An 18,346-nucleotide genomic window follows, 5' to 3' on the forward strand; every position below is an offset into this window, starting at 1 on the left:
AGCACGGCTGTATCTTCAGCCATGACATGCCCACTGGCACAGAGGCATGACACTGGCTGTCACGTGAAGTCATGAAAAGGATGAAGAGGCCCGTTTCAATAGGCGGCTCTGCATGGAGAGCTCCACATCTGCCAAGTAGTGTGGAAAAAATCTTGGAGCACAAACTGGGACAAGGTTTCCATGTCACTGCACAGGCTTTCTCCTGATCTTCTAACTGATTCCAAGTTTTCAGAGTATTCAGTGATTGCTGTGAACTTAATAAGCAAGAAGAAATGGACAAGGGAGGAAAAATGCTGGGATTTGCCGTCTTGGTAAAGTAAAGCCTTTTTATTTGTGCTTACTTTCATCATTTTTATCTAAAAGTTGAGCTCAAGTGGTGCTAAAGTAGAGAAGAAAGTTATTTTGTCATTTTATACTTGATTTGCCATAGATTAATTTTAATTTATATTGCCACTTGTCATATCTAAGTTAAATCTTAAAAGCCTTCTAAGCAATAACCTACAAATGGTTTGATTGAACAGAAAACAATAGGATTATGAAAAAAAATGCGTAAATAATCTATGAACAAACAGATGTATAACCATGTTTAATCTTGTCCAGCATTTTGATGCTATATTATGTATTTCTCTCCCTCTCTCAACGCCTTACACATTTTTTAGCTTTGAGATTTGTTGTCGAAATCCTCCAGGTCCCAAACCATTGAGCTGACAACATCCAACCACCTTAACTGTAAGTAACATAGTTACAGCTCCACCCTAAACACCTGCCATAACAAAAACAACAGGCTCATCTGGTGAAGGATGATTAATAATTCAATGTTAGTCACAGAAGCATCTACAGGGGTGGTGATTAATCTTTTCATCGTCACATTAACCACATGAAATCCTTCCTTACTAATATTTTCTACAGCCAATCCTTAGAGGTGTGTGGCTGCTATCAATCCCTACGCCTCTCTGTGTTTGCACTCACTCCTCCTCCTCCATTCATTCGAAACTTGTCTATTCAGACACGCACCATTAAGTTCTTTGTTGCAGCTGCTTTGGCTGCACGCTTGCCTTCGGCTTGGATCGAAACAGACAACAGCAGAGTCTCTAAATGAATGTCTTCCTCTGTTTAGAACCTTCTCCCTGACCTGGACTTCTCTTTTTAGATCCATCGCTACAATCAGAAAAAATGAGGTGTACTCTGATTTCAAAAAATGTTATTTTCTTTCATTATTTGCTTTGGATTCATTCTAAGCATGTTACCAGAGAGAGGGTTTTGATGGTGAATGAACTCGTGTTTGTTATAGCAGAGGCCTCAGCTCCTTCTAACGCTTTGAACGGCCTGTCAGTACGAATGGAGCATGCTGGCCCACAGAAAGGAGAACGTCAAAGAGCTCTCTGGGAGAAGTCCTCTGTTTCCCCTCCCCTGAAGTTCATCCACTCACAACTACAGAGCAGAGAGAACATTCATGAAGAGAAAAAATAAAGAGAGGGTAAAAATGTTAACAGGAAGAGGGGGAAATGTGAGAGACAAAAGACAATTAGGAAAAAAAGATCGGAGCATCCAAGCTGAACAATGGGTGTGAAAGACAACACGTGTTGGAGATCAGCTTTTTACACTCATCTGAAGCCATCTGGGTGTAAATATAAATACACTAATCATATGGATGATCACACCACACAGACATGCCACTCTGTAGCTTTTCACTACTTTTCATGTGCAAATTAAAATCTCACACTGTGGTTATCAACATCTCATCTGATATTTGGCTCAGGCAAAGCTGCTGATTAGAGACAGTAGTAGAGACATTTAAAACCTCTGTCTACGTTAAGTTTAGGGAAAGAAGCTGAGATCACACTCCATAGCTAAGACACGCCTCAACCTTCTTTTAATTAAATTATATCTGCCTCAGTAGTGCAGTACAGAAATGTGATTTTTGTTTGTGTGTTCATTGCAAACCGGTCTATGTGAAGCACGTGTGCTGTTGACCATCTGATCACAGCTGCCTGGTCCTTCAGGCTCCATGTAGATTTATCACATGGCAGCACAGTCTGATTCACATGAAAAAAAAAAAGACTCTTTGTGAGAGCTGAAGAAACACTCTTGTTTTTTTTTTTTTTTAAGGCAAATACTCACCGTTGTGGTAAGCTACCGTTCTTGATGCGGAAACAGTTGTAGTATAGTGACCCCATGTGGCAGATTTTAAAAGTGCGCCAGATATGAGAGGCGAAACAGCTGCTGTAATAGGCGGACTCAGCTTCCCTAGAGTCTAAATAGAACCAGAACACCTGTATATTAAAAGGGCAGGACTAATGGCATGCCGACCCACATTTCTACTGTCAGCTGTGGGTGGATTTGAGAAGGGAGTGGCACTAACAAAAGCTCCAATATTAACCCCCGTACTGACCTCTTCTCTCTGGCTCTCAGTAATTCAATGATATTCACTTCAATCAGCGCTGCATATGGCAAATGGGAACAACTGGTTCATCATGGCAGTGTGTCAGGGTGACATGATGGATCATTCATATTATGGATCTCATGGCTAATCCTACATAATGTTAGCAGCTGCGCTAATATTAGGTTTCTCATGCTTACTGTTATGTGATCTAGTCATTTCTCTTTCAAGTATATATATTTTTTGCATTTATTGTGCAACCACAGTACCCAACAAATTGTATTGGTATTTTATGCAGCAGACTAACACAAATAAGTGTAGAATTGTAGAAAAGCAGGAAGAAAACGTATTTTACCTTATATATATATATATATATATATATATATACTTTTGTTTCCAGCCTCTAAATAAAATCTTGTGCAACCAACCTCAATGAGGAGTATTGCACTCTTGCAAGCATACTGAGACAACATGGTTTTATCAGAGAAGCATAAAAAAGTCCAATTAGACTCTGGAGGAGCTGCAAAGATCTCCCACTCAGGTGGAAACATCTTTTGAAATGATGTCTAATCATGAATGCCACAAGGAAAGTCTTTGTTGAAAGAAAACAACAAGGAATAACTTCTAACATATAGATCACCACGTAATACATGTATTTACTAATCTATCTGATTTAAAGATTAGTTTGATGATCTGAAATATTAAGTGAGACAAAAAAGCAAAAACAGAACAATCTGTAAGCAGACACATTACAGCTTTGCATTAAAGGGTCACACTGCACCTCTTAAAGTTGATAAAAAATATCTAATATCTACAAATCACATCAGAAAATGTCTGATTTTCTGTTTGTCTCTTTAGCTCTGGAAAGTATTAATTAGTCGGAAAGCCGGTCTCCACAGCCTGGAAAAAAAATTATCTTGAATGACTGTAGGTCAAACTTTGATCATGTGTAGGCGTATCACCAGACGGAAGTGAGGAAATGGAGTGAAGCAGGAGAGGGAAGGACAAAGTGGGAGGAGAGAGATTTAAGTGAGACAGCAGAAAAAAATACAGGGAGAAGAGCTGAGAAGGGGGATGGAGGTGCCTTTGTGTGTAATGTGATCACATCCTGGATCCCACTTGGACAGCTGGGAATCCCCTTCCTTCCCCCCTGACTTCCAGCTGGGAACACTCAGACGACACATCAGAGCAGAAGAAAATAGACGTTAACCCTTCATCCTCTCCTGCTGTGCATGAGCTATAAATAACAACACAGAAACAAAGTGGAACTTAGTCACATTTATTGATTTTAACCAGTATGACTCCCCTTACACAGCCACCCCACCTCTCAACTAGAAAACAAACACTTTTAGCGCAATAATTCAGCAGTAATACATCAAACTCAACTCGCTTCTTTTATTTCCCGGACAAAACTTTACATGTTTGTTTTCAATCCTGTGTAAAGGTCCCATGACTGAGGAACATGCATATGACATTTAGCTGGAATCAATATGCCACTAATCATAATGCACATTATTGATAAGAATACAGTACTGCATGACAGTTCAAATAAATACCAACATACAGGTGAAGTGGTTATTTTATATAAAGATATCAAACTCTTATGGATCAATACTGAAAGACAATATGACAATAGTTTGCACTGCTAATTTTATTATCACAATGCTATAGCTTCCAGCAAACAGAAAACTTTTCAGTTGAAAAAAATAAAAAAGTAAAACAGCATCTGAATTGCACTTTAATTGTTCAGCTTTATCTCCATATTGGTAACTTTTAACGCCTCAACAAGCAAGCATTGGCTGTAATGGCACTATTCAAGCTTGTTGATGCTAATTTTTGTTTTCTGTTTACTGAAAACGTAAATGTTGAAAACATGATGTAAAAAAAGAGATAATAATAAAAAACAAACTTAAAAAGAGACAAAAAGAAAAGAAAAAAAATGTGCTCCAAGCACATTTTTTTTCCAACAATACTATTAAGATCACATTACCTTCACCAAACACAGCTAGAGATGCGTAGATGTTTCCAAATGTACACCGATTTGCCCCTCAGCACATTTAGTTCAACAACAGGAGGCCAAAGGAATTCTTTTGGTTCCCAAAGTTTGGTAAAAAAAAAAAAAAAAAACAAATAAAAAAAACAACAACCTTTTCTTAATACCCCTGAATTGCTTGATCACTGACCTGCACAATTCAATACAATTTTAGTTATTGAGCTAATTTTAAAACTATTACCTCTCTCACGCAGAAAAAGGGGCTGAAATCACTTTGCTCTTTATTGCTGCTCATAGTCAGTTCAAACCCCATGTCCCTCACCTATAAAAAAAACCCCCATCAAAAACAACAACAGAAAAACGTGAAATCCTAATCTAAGATTCTCCCTTGAAACAATGAAAGGCACTACTGGTCAGAAACAAAGTACTAAACAAACCAACTGAACATAAAAACCCAAAAGCCCAGGTGCCCGCTCGCACGGAGAGCCGCGGCTGCCTCGTCTTCTTTCAGAGTTCTGATTCTTGTCGACCTAAACGGTGTGCCAATATTTGGCACGATAAACGAAGAGAGAATGAAGCAATTCCAATTTGGAATTTAATAGTCGCAACTTGCAGAGAATTCTGAAGGCCAGTGATCGGTTTCGATGGAACGCCCTCGGTAAGAAGCTCGGAGAAAACCTCGTCAAGCCAACCCGAATTTTATCTCCCGAACACAACTTACCCATTTGAATCAGAGCGTTGTCAAGTTTCATTGTGTAAAATTTCTTGTACTATTCCTAGGAATAATAAATACATGAAAAAACCCCAGAATCTGATCACCCTGGATTTTTTTTATATAGACCATGGCAGTAGAATGAACATACAACGAAAAAAACAACATAACATGTAAAATGTAACAAAACAAGTTAAGAATGGTTACTTGATGGATAAAATCTTGAGGACAGACTCATAATAGTACTCTTATGGTTTGTGGAGCATTTACTCAAGTAATTAGTATATTTAATCTGTGTTAAACTTGCGTTGGTTAACTCACAAACCATAGTACTACCACGCTTTCCTATTAGGTTAACAATAATATGTTAGAATCCTATATAATCAAAGTGCACATAGAGAAAAACTAAAATAAAAAAAGTAAAATAAAAACAGCTTGTTTACAATGAGAAACAGCCACATGTCCCCTGGCTTCTAATTGGACGGTTAGATTAGTCAATCATAATCTGTTTCAGAATGTTCACTGGACTTGTGAGAAGTTTGCTTCCAGCAGCGATGCACTATTTAAAAAAAAAAAAAAAAAAGATTTGATGTGCCACATTTAAGTGTTCAGATGTAGAAGACAGACAAGTGTTTTAGTCTTTACGTCCAAATCGGCTACAGTTCTAAGAGTTTTTGGAGCTGCAAGGGATAACTCTGTGTCGGTACTCCGTCGTCCTCGAGGAATTACTGTAAAATTACTGCAAAATGGAGACATAAAGAAATGATCAGCATTGTTAGCGTTCAGGTAGTCTGAAAGCAGCTGTCAGTAAAGTCAGGTGATGAACAAGACGGCAGCCGGTGTTAGTCAAAGCAGCAGAAGGCAATTTTAGGAGCTCAAAGCCAAATATGGTCTCATTTTGAAGTTTTTCCAATAAATTAAAATTGGAACTGCGCACACACTGCATTTTACCCCACAAGCGCAATTAGGAAGCCAAAAAATGTCACAAGTACTGTGAACCTTTCTTCTGAAGACAGCGATGAAGCCACAGAGAGATGCCATGCGGGTTAATGAAAAACGAGTAAAGTTTTCACATGCAGGCTTTAACGAACAAATACAAGACGTGATTTAAGGTGAAAACTCAGAGGTGGTGAGGGAAAAGCCTGCAGGCGGAGGTAGGAGGAGCTGCACAGGTGCCATATTGTAATGACACCAGATTAGTTAAACACATTGATTTCAAATTCGACGGGGCAGTCGACACTCGTCTAAGGATTCTAGTCACAATCACATCCTGAGATCTATCTACAGCTCAGTGAAACCACAGGGCCTATACATGGGAGAAGGTTAGATCATTTAAATCAATGTCCTTGGGTCAACTGAGTGACCGTTTATCGGTTTCCTGCCTCTGAATATCACCAGGAGTTTCTCCCTCTGGAAAATCCTGGACTTGTTTCTACACATTATTAGACAGACATCTGGTTTTCCCATCTAACGTGTAGGTCTCCCTCCTTTTCAGCACAAACTGATAGAAACTGAATGCATTGAACTACTTGTATGTTGAGTGATTATAAAACATAGAAGTAACCGACCTCTAAGGAGGCTCGTTTTTTCATTACGTCGTACAACAGCCTCGAGTGCTTTGTGCTGTGGCCTACTGATGCACGCTCAAGCAGGGTTGATCACCAACAGTTTTCCTTTTTTTTAATTAGGAATCAATCCGCATTGCATCGCATCGCATCAAAGATGGTGGAATACTGTCGTAAGATCCTGCAAGATCGCAACCTGAAGGAATATATCAAGAATATAGAGTTTAACATAGAGCTTTGTAGTGTTAGAAAATGGTACAATTTTTAAAAAACCTTGCAGGATCACCTTCCATCAACCCTGCTTTTAACATCATAAAGCAAACATGTTTATGATCCACAAGCGGTACATGGATTTAATAAACACAAGCCCCACTTTTATTCTTTTTTACTATTTGCTTAATACTAGCTTGCAATGGTTTAAAGCTATTGTAAATACTAAAACAGTGTGCAGTGTCGTTCTCGCACACCAAACGATACAGAAATGAGAGGCCCTCGATGCGCAAATGGTTAAAAACATACCGCGCACACACACATCCACGCATACACACATGAGGGCCCCTTCACTTCCAACACTGAGATATACACACGCAGCGTAACGAGAGGATGTTACCTGACAGAAATATTTTCCTCACAAGTCCTCTTTCTAGTTAAAGGGTGATTGGTGATGCTGAGGGAGCAAGCTGCTGACAATCTACGAGAGAGAAGGCGGTTATAGCTAACAAGACACTCAGATTGAAGACATAAGGAGAGCTCATTTTTAGCTGTAGGTATGGGCTGGTTACTGGCATCAAGGTGTGCCATGACTTTTAAAAGATACAGTTTCAAACTTAGCGATGCTCCTCTAACATCTGTAGCTATGAGCTATGTACAGGTTTTAGTGGCAATAGGAACATGTATTCATTTCTGTCTTAAACAAAAAGAATTTAACATGTTATATAATCATGTTCAAAACTAGTCATATTCCTGGCAGATGTAGATTCCAAGGGATCGTTTGGTAATGTTTTGAAGCTGGCCAGAGTCTTGACTTGAGGGCTTCTATCATCTCAAGAGTTGGAGCTCATTGTTAAATGCTCAAAAATATCAGTGTCAACACTCATGACAAGCCTTTAGCTGCCAAGAAAGGCTTTTCCATTTATTATTTAGGGAGGTATGGATATTTTGATATGACATTTTATAAATAAGAAGACAATTTATCTTTCTTCAAAAGTCAAAAATGCCTTTGAACTTTGTTTTGTCTTTTGGGAGACTGTTGCTTCATTTACAACCAGAAAGTCGCTTCCTGGATTAAGAAAAATTATTTTAAATCTATGTCCGGCAGGAATGTGAATAATTTTCAGTTCAATTCAATAATTTTGAGCCAAGCTATACATTTTTCTTTTTGAGTTCCATAAAAAAAAACTGTGAAATTTTTCCTCAATCTTATACAGCTGTGGCTACAATGTAGCTTATAACCATCAGGATGGGTGAATGACTAAAGGTAGCATGAAGCACTTTGGGGTCCTCTGAACTTGAAAAATGTGCTATTCAAGTACAGGCTATTTACTATTTACCATTTAAACTATGAACATCTGGAACCGGCCCATGCCTACTCGGTCACATGACTTTATGTTCTCTATTATATACTGGCAAGCTATGGCGTGATCTCCTACAGGTAAAGCAGGAACATGATAATGAGTGGGGGAGAGCCGAGACATGAGGACAGGGCTTTGCATCATCAACAGATAAATACACTGAATGTTTGCGTCGACAGGCACTTTCGCCGAGCAGTCAGTTTTGCTTAATCCAAATTTGAGGAAGTTCCTCTTGAAATAATTTGTGCTCTTCCAGAATTTTGCTGATTATTTAAAAAATAACCTTTGAACAAAACTATATTGTATCTCTGTTCACAGTAAAACAGAAGAAGTAACCTGAGGCACCTATGTTGAAGTGCACTTAATTTGGATGCGAAGATCGATTTGTCAAACGTTCTCCTTCTCTCTCTCTTGTGATATGGCTCTGATAGGACCCAATGTGACATGTAGGGTCACGCGGAGCTCACAGCCCCTCCTGTGTTTCACCGTACACCAATTAACTGGGATTTTTGCAATGTAGAGCCCTGCATTTCATCTGATAACACACCTGATGACAGAAAATAACGGTAAATCTTTTTTAAGCATTTTCAGCTGCAAAGCCATGCAATCCTACTGACGTTATTGTATTGGTGTGCTAGCATCACAGCTTTAAACTGATCCTGAAAAATACACCTGCGGTCACAGATGCTCCTTTTTCTGCCCGAACCTTTTCATTATAAAAGCAAGAAACTCCCCCCCCACTTCTCAGTTTAAATTGGTACATAGATCCATTTTGATGCTCCCCTAGCCACAAAGCAGAGGGAACTTGCATATTTTAGTTCATTTTCTTGTAAACATCAGTTACTTGATTTAAACAATGGGCTGCCGCATACAGGAGTCCCTGGTCAGGATGGAAAGGAAGGGAGAGAAGTTAAGGGCTATTTTCATCAAAGGAGCACCGACAGACACGCCAAACAGAGGATGTCGTTCAGTCCGACATCTTTACATGCCTCCACACCCCCCACCATGTGTTTATGTTACTGGGCCAGAACAGATAAACACAGAAGCTGCAACCTTTTACATCATAGGTACAGCACCATGACAGCGGAAAGAATAGACACTCCATAAAATCCACAACACCCTCCCATTATAACCAGGGCCCTTGAACCCACATGCCAGTTATGTCTACTACAGTCCACAGCACACTGTACATACATCTGCATTCCCCTAAGCGGTTACACGAGCACAAACGAGCAGCCGGTTAGTAACGCAGCAGTCCCTAGAGGAGAGCAGGCTGGCCGGGGAGCAAAGCGAGCGAGTGGGGCTCTTTTACACTAAGGGCAGGGAGGGTTCGGCCCCCCACCCTGCCCTCTGTACACAGCAGTCCAGCTGGACGTCCAAGCCGCCTCTCAGTCGCAGTAGATCTTGTACTTCTCACTGCAGAAGATGGCGGGGCCTCCCAGGATGCCGTTGGGCATGGTGTTGTTGAGCTCGGGTCGGCCAGAGCCAGAGCAGGTGAGACTCTGACTTACGTGGGGGTTGCTGGTGGCAGTGGTGCCGGCAGCCTTGCTGCGGGCCTTGGAGCGCCCGCTGTTACCGCCGCGTCGGGTTTGCTCGTGGTCGAACTCCAGGTCCTCCAGGCGCTGCGTCAGCGCCAGCTTCTGCTGGATGGCCATCCTCAGCAGAGAGTTGAGGGTCTTCTTCTCGTCCTCGGCTGCAGCCAGCTGCCTCTGCATCTCCTCCAGCTGGGTGACATATTCGTCACAGCTGCAGGAGGGAAGCAAACAGGAAAACGTGAAGCTTGACCTGCAGGTTCACCACAACCTGAATTTCTCACAAAACTTTCTAATGACCATTAGACAGCAAATACTTGGTCAGAGATCATTTCGCGTGAATAACTACATCAGTGAGGCGAGGCCCAGGCTGCACACAATCTTTTAACAGTATCAGATTCTGTGCAGAAGAACACCATCTTTGTCAAAGTCCCACTAAACCTAATCTGTAGAAAGATCAAGATTCTCAGTTGTTTTCATAACCAGCAGATGGCAGCAACAAGCCACAAAGCTCAAGCTTGCACCAAAGATGTTCCTGTAATATTAACTTCTGACTCAATCAGCCATTTTGCCACCTCTGCTACAAATACATCAACTAATATTAAACTAGTATTAAAATAACTTTTAAAAAAGTGAAAGGATGAGAAAAAGACTGTGCTTTATTACTTTCAACAGCTGCAGTGAGACTTCGTTCCACCCTGTCCATCAAACATATTGTCTCAAATATGCAGTATAACTAATAACTGTGTGCAGGACTGTCGCATTATTTCCTGTCCCTCATTCCATGTGTGTCTGTGTCTGTGAATGATTTAAAGCTGGACAGGTAAGAAAACCGGGTCACTCAACAGGATTGGGTTTAGTGGGTTGTATCTCGAGTCTCCATCTGCTGTGGAAGCACTCCTGTTTCAGTTTCATCCTCCTCCTCCTGGGTCTTATCTCACTTCACAAGCCTGAACATTTTCTGCTGCTTGTATCAGAGCCTTTCAGTCTCATTTGTGCTCATTTACACTTTCTTTGCTTGCTGATATAAAAATGCAGTGGACTTTTCTTCACTGAGTGAAGAGGAAAACAAAGAACTTTTGTTTAATTTTCTTGGCAAATTAGTAGCGACAACCCACTATTTTGCAAAGCCTGATTAGTGAAGTTAGTGCCAAGACAGGATAAGTTTATTTGTTTAGCACATTTCAGCAACAAGGCAATTCAAAGTGATTTAGATGAACTACTTGTGGTTTTACCATTTTAGCAAACCATTTTAGATAGAGACACACAGATCAGGTTATTCCTGGCTGACAAGGATTTCCATTTTTTAATATCTGACTTTGGAATTTTGATTTATTTTCCCCAAGGCCTGGATCACATGAAATAGAAAATATAATGCATTTCTCAATATCAGTCTAGCTTTTAATGTTTAGACATAAAATTGTCACAAGAAAGCCCAAAAGTACTCAAAGAACAAGTGGGACTGCCAACACCATCTGGAAGAAAACCTTTTGGAAAACTTTGCTGTGAAGTCAAAAGTCATCCGTGCCTGCAGATGTTTTTGTTGTGTTCAGGTCTGCACGTGGTTCATGGCCATGTGAACTCTGCCCTTACCAGACCACCATACAAACAAACTAACACCTCCACCCCTGAACCTCTGCTCTGCTCCACCCTTTGGGACACACCCAGACAAAAAGGGATCAGTGCCTCTTCATTAAACCCAGTGTGAGACTCTGGGGAGGGGGGCGACCCTGTTAGGTGTCGGCGCTAGTGTCGCTTCAGATAGTTCAGTGTGTCTTGCCTGGGAGTGGGAGGTCGTGCGATTTTTTTTCCCGGGAAAAAGACAACGGGATACAAAAGGAGCCTTTTTTGGCCCGCTGACGAGGTCATTGTGGCATGATAAAAGGGGAGAGCCAGGAGGCGGCTGCAGGCTTGTGTAGGATGAATACAAGCCGTATTGATGGCTGTGACAGACGAGCATATTATCTGCATCCTTTGTGGAAATGTACAGTGGCTCACTGCAGCTTACTGCCCTCATAAACAAGATGTTTCATGACTGAAACTGACCTTAAGGCATATAAACAACCTCCTGAGCTGCAGTCCTGATCTGAACATGACTGATCACGTTGAGATCACACAGATAAAATGAACAAAACAACATTTCTTAATAGCATGAAAACAACAGGTTAGGGTTACGCGTAATTGTTTGACCGTTGATCAGTGAGAGCAGAAAGGGAGAGCATGTTGAGGCATGTCTGAGGAATGTTGGAGGCAGGACTTTAACTGTTAACATGACACCAGAGCCCGCAGCTGGAGGGGCTCAGACTCTCGCAGGGAAACAAAGAGGAGAACGTAAACACATGTGAAAAATATTCCATGGACTTCCCACTGCAACATCCACTCCTGTTTTCAACAACTCCATAAGTAAAGTGTTGCAACAAAACCCTAAGCTTTCCCCAATTTCACTCCATCTCCAGGTTTTTCTTCCATGAGGACCACACATCATTTGTGTGTGAGAGATTTTGCCCCAAATCCCCTTTTCATTACTGTCAGAGGCGATCACTCTGAAAAATTGGGCTCCTGGAGTGGACTTCAACTACAAACCTGGTCCTTCCTCTTGTCACCAGATGCTTAAAGATGTGTGTGTTTGGTGCTGAGGAAGCACAGGAGGGGGACAAGGGATACAAAGGAGATGGGGAGTGTGGGAAACTTCACTCAGGCAAGTCCCCCAGCTTTTCAAAGACCCCCTGACCCAAACTCTGTGCCGTATAGCACAGAATTTACATACCAATGCATGAATCCCATAAACAGACTGAATGTAACCCTACAACAGTAGTGGGCAACCGGGACTGGGTGGGCACAGAAACAAATGTCATCTGGGGTAGGTATTTTGAGCATATCAATGAAAAGACGCATTGATGGCAGGTTTTAAGGCACATCAACAGCATCTTCAGAAAAGCAGAAGGATAAAAGAAATGAACTCAATGGGCTCATCCAGACCACAGTGCATTGCAAAGGTTTTTCTAGACCTTGAACTGTTTTGCTTTGTCTTTAGAAAGACTCACTTTTATGTTTTTTATTGGGAATTTTATGTGACAGAAGTGCAGAACTAAAGTGGAAGGGAAATAGGAATGGTTCAGAGTGATGTGCATCGTTAGCTTTCCCTCAACAGCAACTTTCATCCTGCATGTAAGCCTGTTACAATAACAAATTTTGCTGGAAGATAAACTGTCCTAGTAATTATTGCAATAGACAATAATACTGATGTTTGGAGACCATTTTTCAAGTAATATATTGATGGCATAATAATGCAGGTTTGCCCTCTCAAAGACCAATGAACTTAAATTTTCCAAACAACAATCAGCACTGGAACTGGAAGAGATTTTAAATATCCAAAGTAAAATACAAACATAAATAATAAATAAAACAGAAATAAAAAAACCACACACAACTGAAGACATACATAATATGGATTATGATGTCTCTGTAAACAAAATTGCCCTTTAAAATTTTTAATAATCAGAATGGAAACTATTTTGCTCATTTTAATTTACCATGCAATTAATGCTCAATTGCTTATTGCCACTGGCTTACCTGCAACTCTTCCATAAAGGCTAGATTTACGGGGCGTGAAATAAATAGCTACCCTGTCAAAGTTTTCTTCCGCTCCTCCGTAATTCAATTGAGCTTCGTAGCTGTTTCAGATATTAATTCTCTCATCGACAGGCCAGTATGCTTAAGTATATGGTGAGATCCTGTTAGATACTATTTACTATACTATACTCCTTTCAGTTGAAGGGTTGAACAGTGCTCTGCTATTTTTTTGGTCTTTATAAAGCAATCAATTGCACTGGGTTTTATGTAGGGCCATTACAGTAAAAGGGCTGAATACAAATACATGCCACACTCTCCAGGATATTAATTTGAAATCCCAATACAGTACATTCACTTGTTGTTGTAATGTAATAAAAGCTGAAAAAATTCTACGTGTTTGAATACTTCTGCAAAGTAACTGTAAATGTAACTCGGTAACAAGTCCTTTAGTCATTTCACTCAGTGGCAAACTAACAAAACTGACAATATGTACAGACCTGTGTGTACACAACTGTAACTACTTGATGAGACATTGCTCTTATATAGCGCTACATCAGAAAGTTCAATGCAGACGAAGGTAAGGTTTCAATTTCTACACGGGGAAGATGAGCTCCTAAAAGCCGCCAGTAGCCTTTCTCCACTTTAAAATTGCATTATCATCTCAGAGCACCATCACTATAACGATTTATCACTCAGTTGTGCATTGAAAAGGAGTCCTAAGTGCAGGAAGATGGACTGACTCTGCTATGAAAATCACATTTAAATGCATTTAAATTTAAAATCGTACAACAAATGCACACTTTGTTAGCTTTAACACTAACTTTGCACATAACGTAGGTAAACAAATAAGCAGTGTGTGAGGACTTAGTCTGCTATGTGATGAAAGCATAATCGCAGCCAAGATGAGGTGGGATTATGGACACAACCTCTGACCGGCTTCTCTTGGGAATCAGAAAAGATTAGTGAGTATGTCGGCCCATCTGAGACACAAGCACACACCCCGTCAGTAAACAAAACCAATACTTATGTGACATGTTTTAGCGCTAAATAGATGAGATTCATTCACTCTTTAATATTCAGTCTCATCGTAATAAAAAACCTCTTCTTCCTTGGTATGAATAAAACTAGGAGAGCTCAACCTTGGCAGACACAACATATGGTAAAGATGGATTACATTTTAACAATAATCCTGTCTTTAGCTACCTGCTTACTGTGTGTTTGGCCTTTGCATGCAACAATAGCTCTAAGAATAACACCCATTCCCTTTTTTAACACGAATTATACTTGTCTGGTTCCCTATAGTAACATGGCAGACTAGCACAGATTAGGATTGATGCCAGTTCATTAGTGTAAAGAGGAAATGCTGCCTAAGGCAATTTACCTGGAGATACAAACATAGTAAAGATTTGAAGGTTTTAAAATGCTTTGTCTTATGAGAGGTGCTTCTTACCGTGTGGCAAACATAGCTCGGAGAGAAGAGAAGGTAGCAGCGTCTTCCTTCAGAGCCTTCAGTTCGTTCCTCAGCTTCATCATGGTCTCTGTCACCATGGCCTTCTCGTTCTCATACTTGCTCTTCAGATTGGCCAAAGCAACCTCAGCTGTCTGTGAGTGAACAAGAGGAAATACAGAGTGAGAATCGCAGGTAAAAATGTCTTTTCTGTCGTAACAAGCAGATACACTGAGAAATCATCAACACATTCAGACAAACACAAGAGAATGCAGTTTGATGACAAACAAGAGAATGCAGTTTGATGACTTAAATAAACAAAATCTACCAGCAAGACAACACGCAGATGTCTTGCTGTAGATTATAATATACATTTACATTAAAATATATGTGGCGTGACAATTTCTATCCATAAAACATGAAAATGCTTGTACATCATAGTTTGTTTAAATAAATTGTTTACAGATACAAAATAGAAGTTTGAAGGGACAAAATTGATAAGTGTGATTTTATGTAGGGATACAAATTCTCCCAAAGCCTCCTCCAGACTGTACAGGCGACAGCACTCTTCTGTGTGGAAGTTGTTACTTAGATAAAAAGAGTAAAAATTACCCATTTGTCAATCAACCACTGAGGTGTTACAAAATTAAGTCAGGAAAAGCCGATTTAAGAAGCTATTTCAAAAGGAAACTATTTTCTACATCATGTTGTGTCTGAAGAAATCAGACAATATGACTTTCGGAGGATTCCAGGAGGCTTTTTACCCGTCATGTGGAAATGTTGCCAATTGCTAGTATAAGATGTTAAAGAGAGTTCAACATGACATCTCAGAAATCGGTTTGTGTAATTTACTGTAAAATCTCAGAACAACACAATTTCTCTTTCCAATACAGATGGAGTAAAGAATCACCCTTCTGCCTTCACTACAGGAAGGTGGTTCTTATAGTATCATCATGGCTCTCAAAAAGAAATCAGAATCAGCTGCCAGACTGGAAACGTTCCACAAAATTCTGGTGCATCGCTACATACAAGCCTAAAACGGATTAATTGCCGACTCAGTCTAAAATTGGCTTCCTCTCGGTCAGAGTTACCTCTGTTTAAATGGACCAGTTCTCACAGCTGAATGTCAAATGCTCATTTACAAGCTGTTATTTCTTTTTCTATGTGCTCTCAGTGAATAGCCCCACACATAGCTTTAAGGGCTGCCACAGCAACTGCAAACACACCCAACATTAGGGCTAAAATTCTTTGCATTTCACCCAGCAGCTCTGTTTTCCTAAACACACTGATACTCAGGGCAGCTGGCACCATATGGCTGCTTCCTCAGCGTGTGTTTGCGATTGTAACCCTTCTGCAACCTGTTTGGTGCAGCAGCTGATGAGACCTGAAATAGCTCTGTCTTTCACCGTTTCTGATAGTAATGACAAGCAGGCTGAACAAACAATGACAGGAGCGGACAAAACGGATCCACCCACCTGCTTGTTGGCCTTGAGGACAGTCCGCAGAGTAGCGATCTGCTCCCGCTTGGTGCTCAGCAGGGATTTCAGCTTGAGGATCTCCTCCATGCAGGCCTCTTTGTCCTTGTCTGCCATGGTGCCGAGCTCCAGAGACGCTACCCGCTGGCGCGAAAGCTCGGTGGTGCGATCCACGGCCAGCTGCAGGTGCTTGATCTGGTCTCTGATGATCGCCACCAGGTTGTAGATGTTCATGGGCTCGCGACGGTGGTCCGACACAGGGGAGGGGAGAGAGGAGACGGGCGAAGGAGTGCCATCACTGAGGTCAGTCCTGCCGTGCTCTGGGAAGAGACCTTTGGTCAGCAGAATGGGAGAACGCCGACCGCGGCCCTCTGGGCTGCTCCGGCCACCTTTGCCCTCCTTGTAGAAGTCAAGCATCACTCTGTTGGGGGTCTCGTTGTTGCACATGCAGACGTGGTTGTAGAGGGTGGCAAGTTCCTCGCTGAATGTTACCAGCTCATCCTGGGCCACGTTCAGACTGCCCTGGGACTCGCCCGCCACGTCACTCAGCTAAAACACAAAGAAATAAATCAGCTCCTGCTTCTATGGGAGCACAGAAATTGTTTCAAACATAAGCCTCTCACCTTGCGCAGCTCTTTCTCAAGTTTAGCCTTCTCTTCTCTCTCTGCAAAAGTGGTCTTCTCCAGATTGGACAACTTATCTCCCAGTGACCTTACATCGTTCTCCAGACGGCTCCGCTCCTCATCGTAGCGCGACTGACAAGCCTGGTATTCTGCTTTCAGCGTCTTCAGCTCCTCCTTCAGCTCCCCTGCCTCAGACATGGCCACCTGCCGGAGAAAAATGATGACTGAGCTTAAGATGTCAAAATACAGACATTTTGTTGATTTGTTCGAGAGAAGTTTGAGTAACCTTGTACTTGCACTCCAGGATCTCCGGTCCGTTAATGTCCACTTCGTAGTAGTCTCCGTCCTCGTGGCTGTCCCGCTCTTTCTCATTGTCCAAAGCAGACTGGCGCTCTTTGCTGGCTTGGAGCTTACGGATGGCGTTGAGGTTCTCTGTCAACCTGTTGACCTTCTCCTGATGCTCGGACAGAGCCCCATTGGCCTGCTCCAGCTGTTTCTGGGAGTCCTGCAGATTGGACAGCAGGTTGACCTTGTCCCGCTCCATCTGAGTAGAGATGCGTAGAGATGCAATTTATTCATTTTTTACTAACTAAATGATGAGAAACGGGACTCCTGCTTTTAAGAATAATATTAAATCAGAGGATTAACTGTCCATGTGATAAGCCCCGTCAACATCAGGATGGTGTTATCGCAGAATATGAGGCAGAGTGCCAGCAATATCAGCATCAGGGTCAGTGTGACCTTAACGGTTCAGATCGACTGGGTAAGGGTCGTCTTACACACGTGAACAAACTGCGTTTATATCAGCACTGAGCTATTTCAAAAACTATACTGGCACGATATGTTCATGAAGTTTATTAGTGAAAGATGGAACTACAGTGCAGAATATAAGACTTAAAATAAATCTGGTACCATAAGGTGGGCCTAGGTAAAAGCTGTCTTAGGTCTTTATCCCATTAGATCTTTTTAGGAGGCTTCAAGGTCATATCACCCCTAAAAAGAAACAGAAGGTATGCCACTGAAACAGATGCTCCCCAGCTGCTATTTCTACATCTGATGAAGGCAAAAGACAACACAAGACATAAAAATAATAATAGTGTGCAAAACAATTCCTATCCATAGGTTCAGATGAGTTTCTGGTGACCATGGTACCCAGACATGTGTGAGTGATCTTGTGGTGATGAGCAAGCAGATGGCAGGACCTCCGGTGGCACCACCTGCTGCCCTGGGAGCCCAGTGGAGCCTGGAGTGTGTGTGTGTGTCTGGCTTTCCTTGGATTAACTTTGCTATAATGGGATTTAGATGCCTGAGGCTGACGGGTCAGGATACAGCAAGCCTCTCCTCTGAGAAACCCACCTTTAAATACAGATGAATTCTGTCCTGGTAGTTAGAAATGGACCAATCAGGACTTTACAGCTAACTTCTCGGATCCATTTGTTTTCTTGCAAAGCTCTGACATGCTGATGCCAATTATA

General features: G+C 41.4%; 1 protein-coding gene across 3 annotated transcripts in view; it reads right to left on the reverse strand.

The window, feature by feature from the left end:
• Window positions 1–3,643: 3,643 nt before the first annotated feature.
• LOC102219911 (protein bicaudal D homolog 2-like) overlaps window positions 3,644–18,346 on the reverse strand; it is a 44,007-nt gene continuing 29,304 nt past the window's right edge. The window contains exons 6-11 of one of the 3 annotated variants that reach the window (XR_002752955.1): window positions 17,158–17,415; window positions 16,872–17,075; window positions 16,249–16,797; window positions 14,777–14,928; window positions 7,261–9,967; window positions 3,644–5,824 (exon numbers count right to left, since the gene is read on the reverse strand). Coding sequence is in view for 2 of the 3 variants with exons in the window: in XM_005805696.3 (XP_005805753.1) it covers window positions 9,610–9,967; window positions 14,777–14,928; window positions 16,249–16,797; window positions 16,872–17,075; window positions 17,158–17,415 (1,521 nt within the window). In the remaining variant the exon portion in view is untranslated. Of the gene's footprint in view, window positions 9,968–14,776; window positions 14,929–16,248; window positions 16,798–16,871; window positions 17,076–17,157; window positions 17,416–18,346 lie in introns of all 3 variants that reach the window. The other 2 variants (XM_023336113.1, XM_005805696.3) reach the window with 2 other exon arrangements.

The sequence above is a fragment of the Xiphophorus maculatus genome, chromosome 1, assembly GCF_002775205.1.
Source record: "Xiphophorus maculatus strain JP 163 A chromosome 1, X_maculatus-5.0-male, whole genome shotgun sequence".
Lineage (NCBI taxonomy): Eukaryota > Metazoa > Chordata > Actinopteri > Cyprinodontiformes > Poeciliidae > Xiphophorus > Xiphophorus maculatus.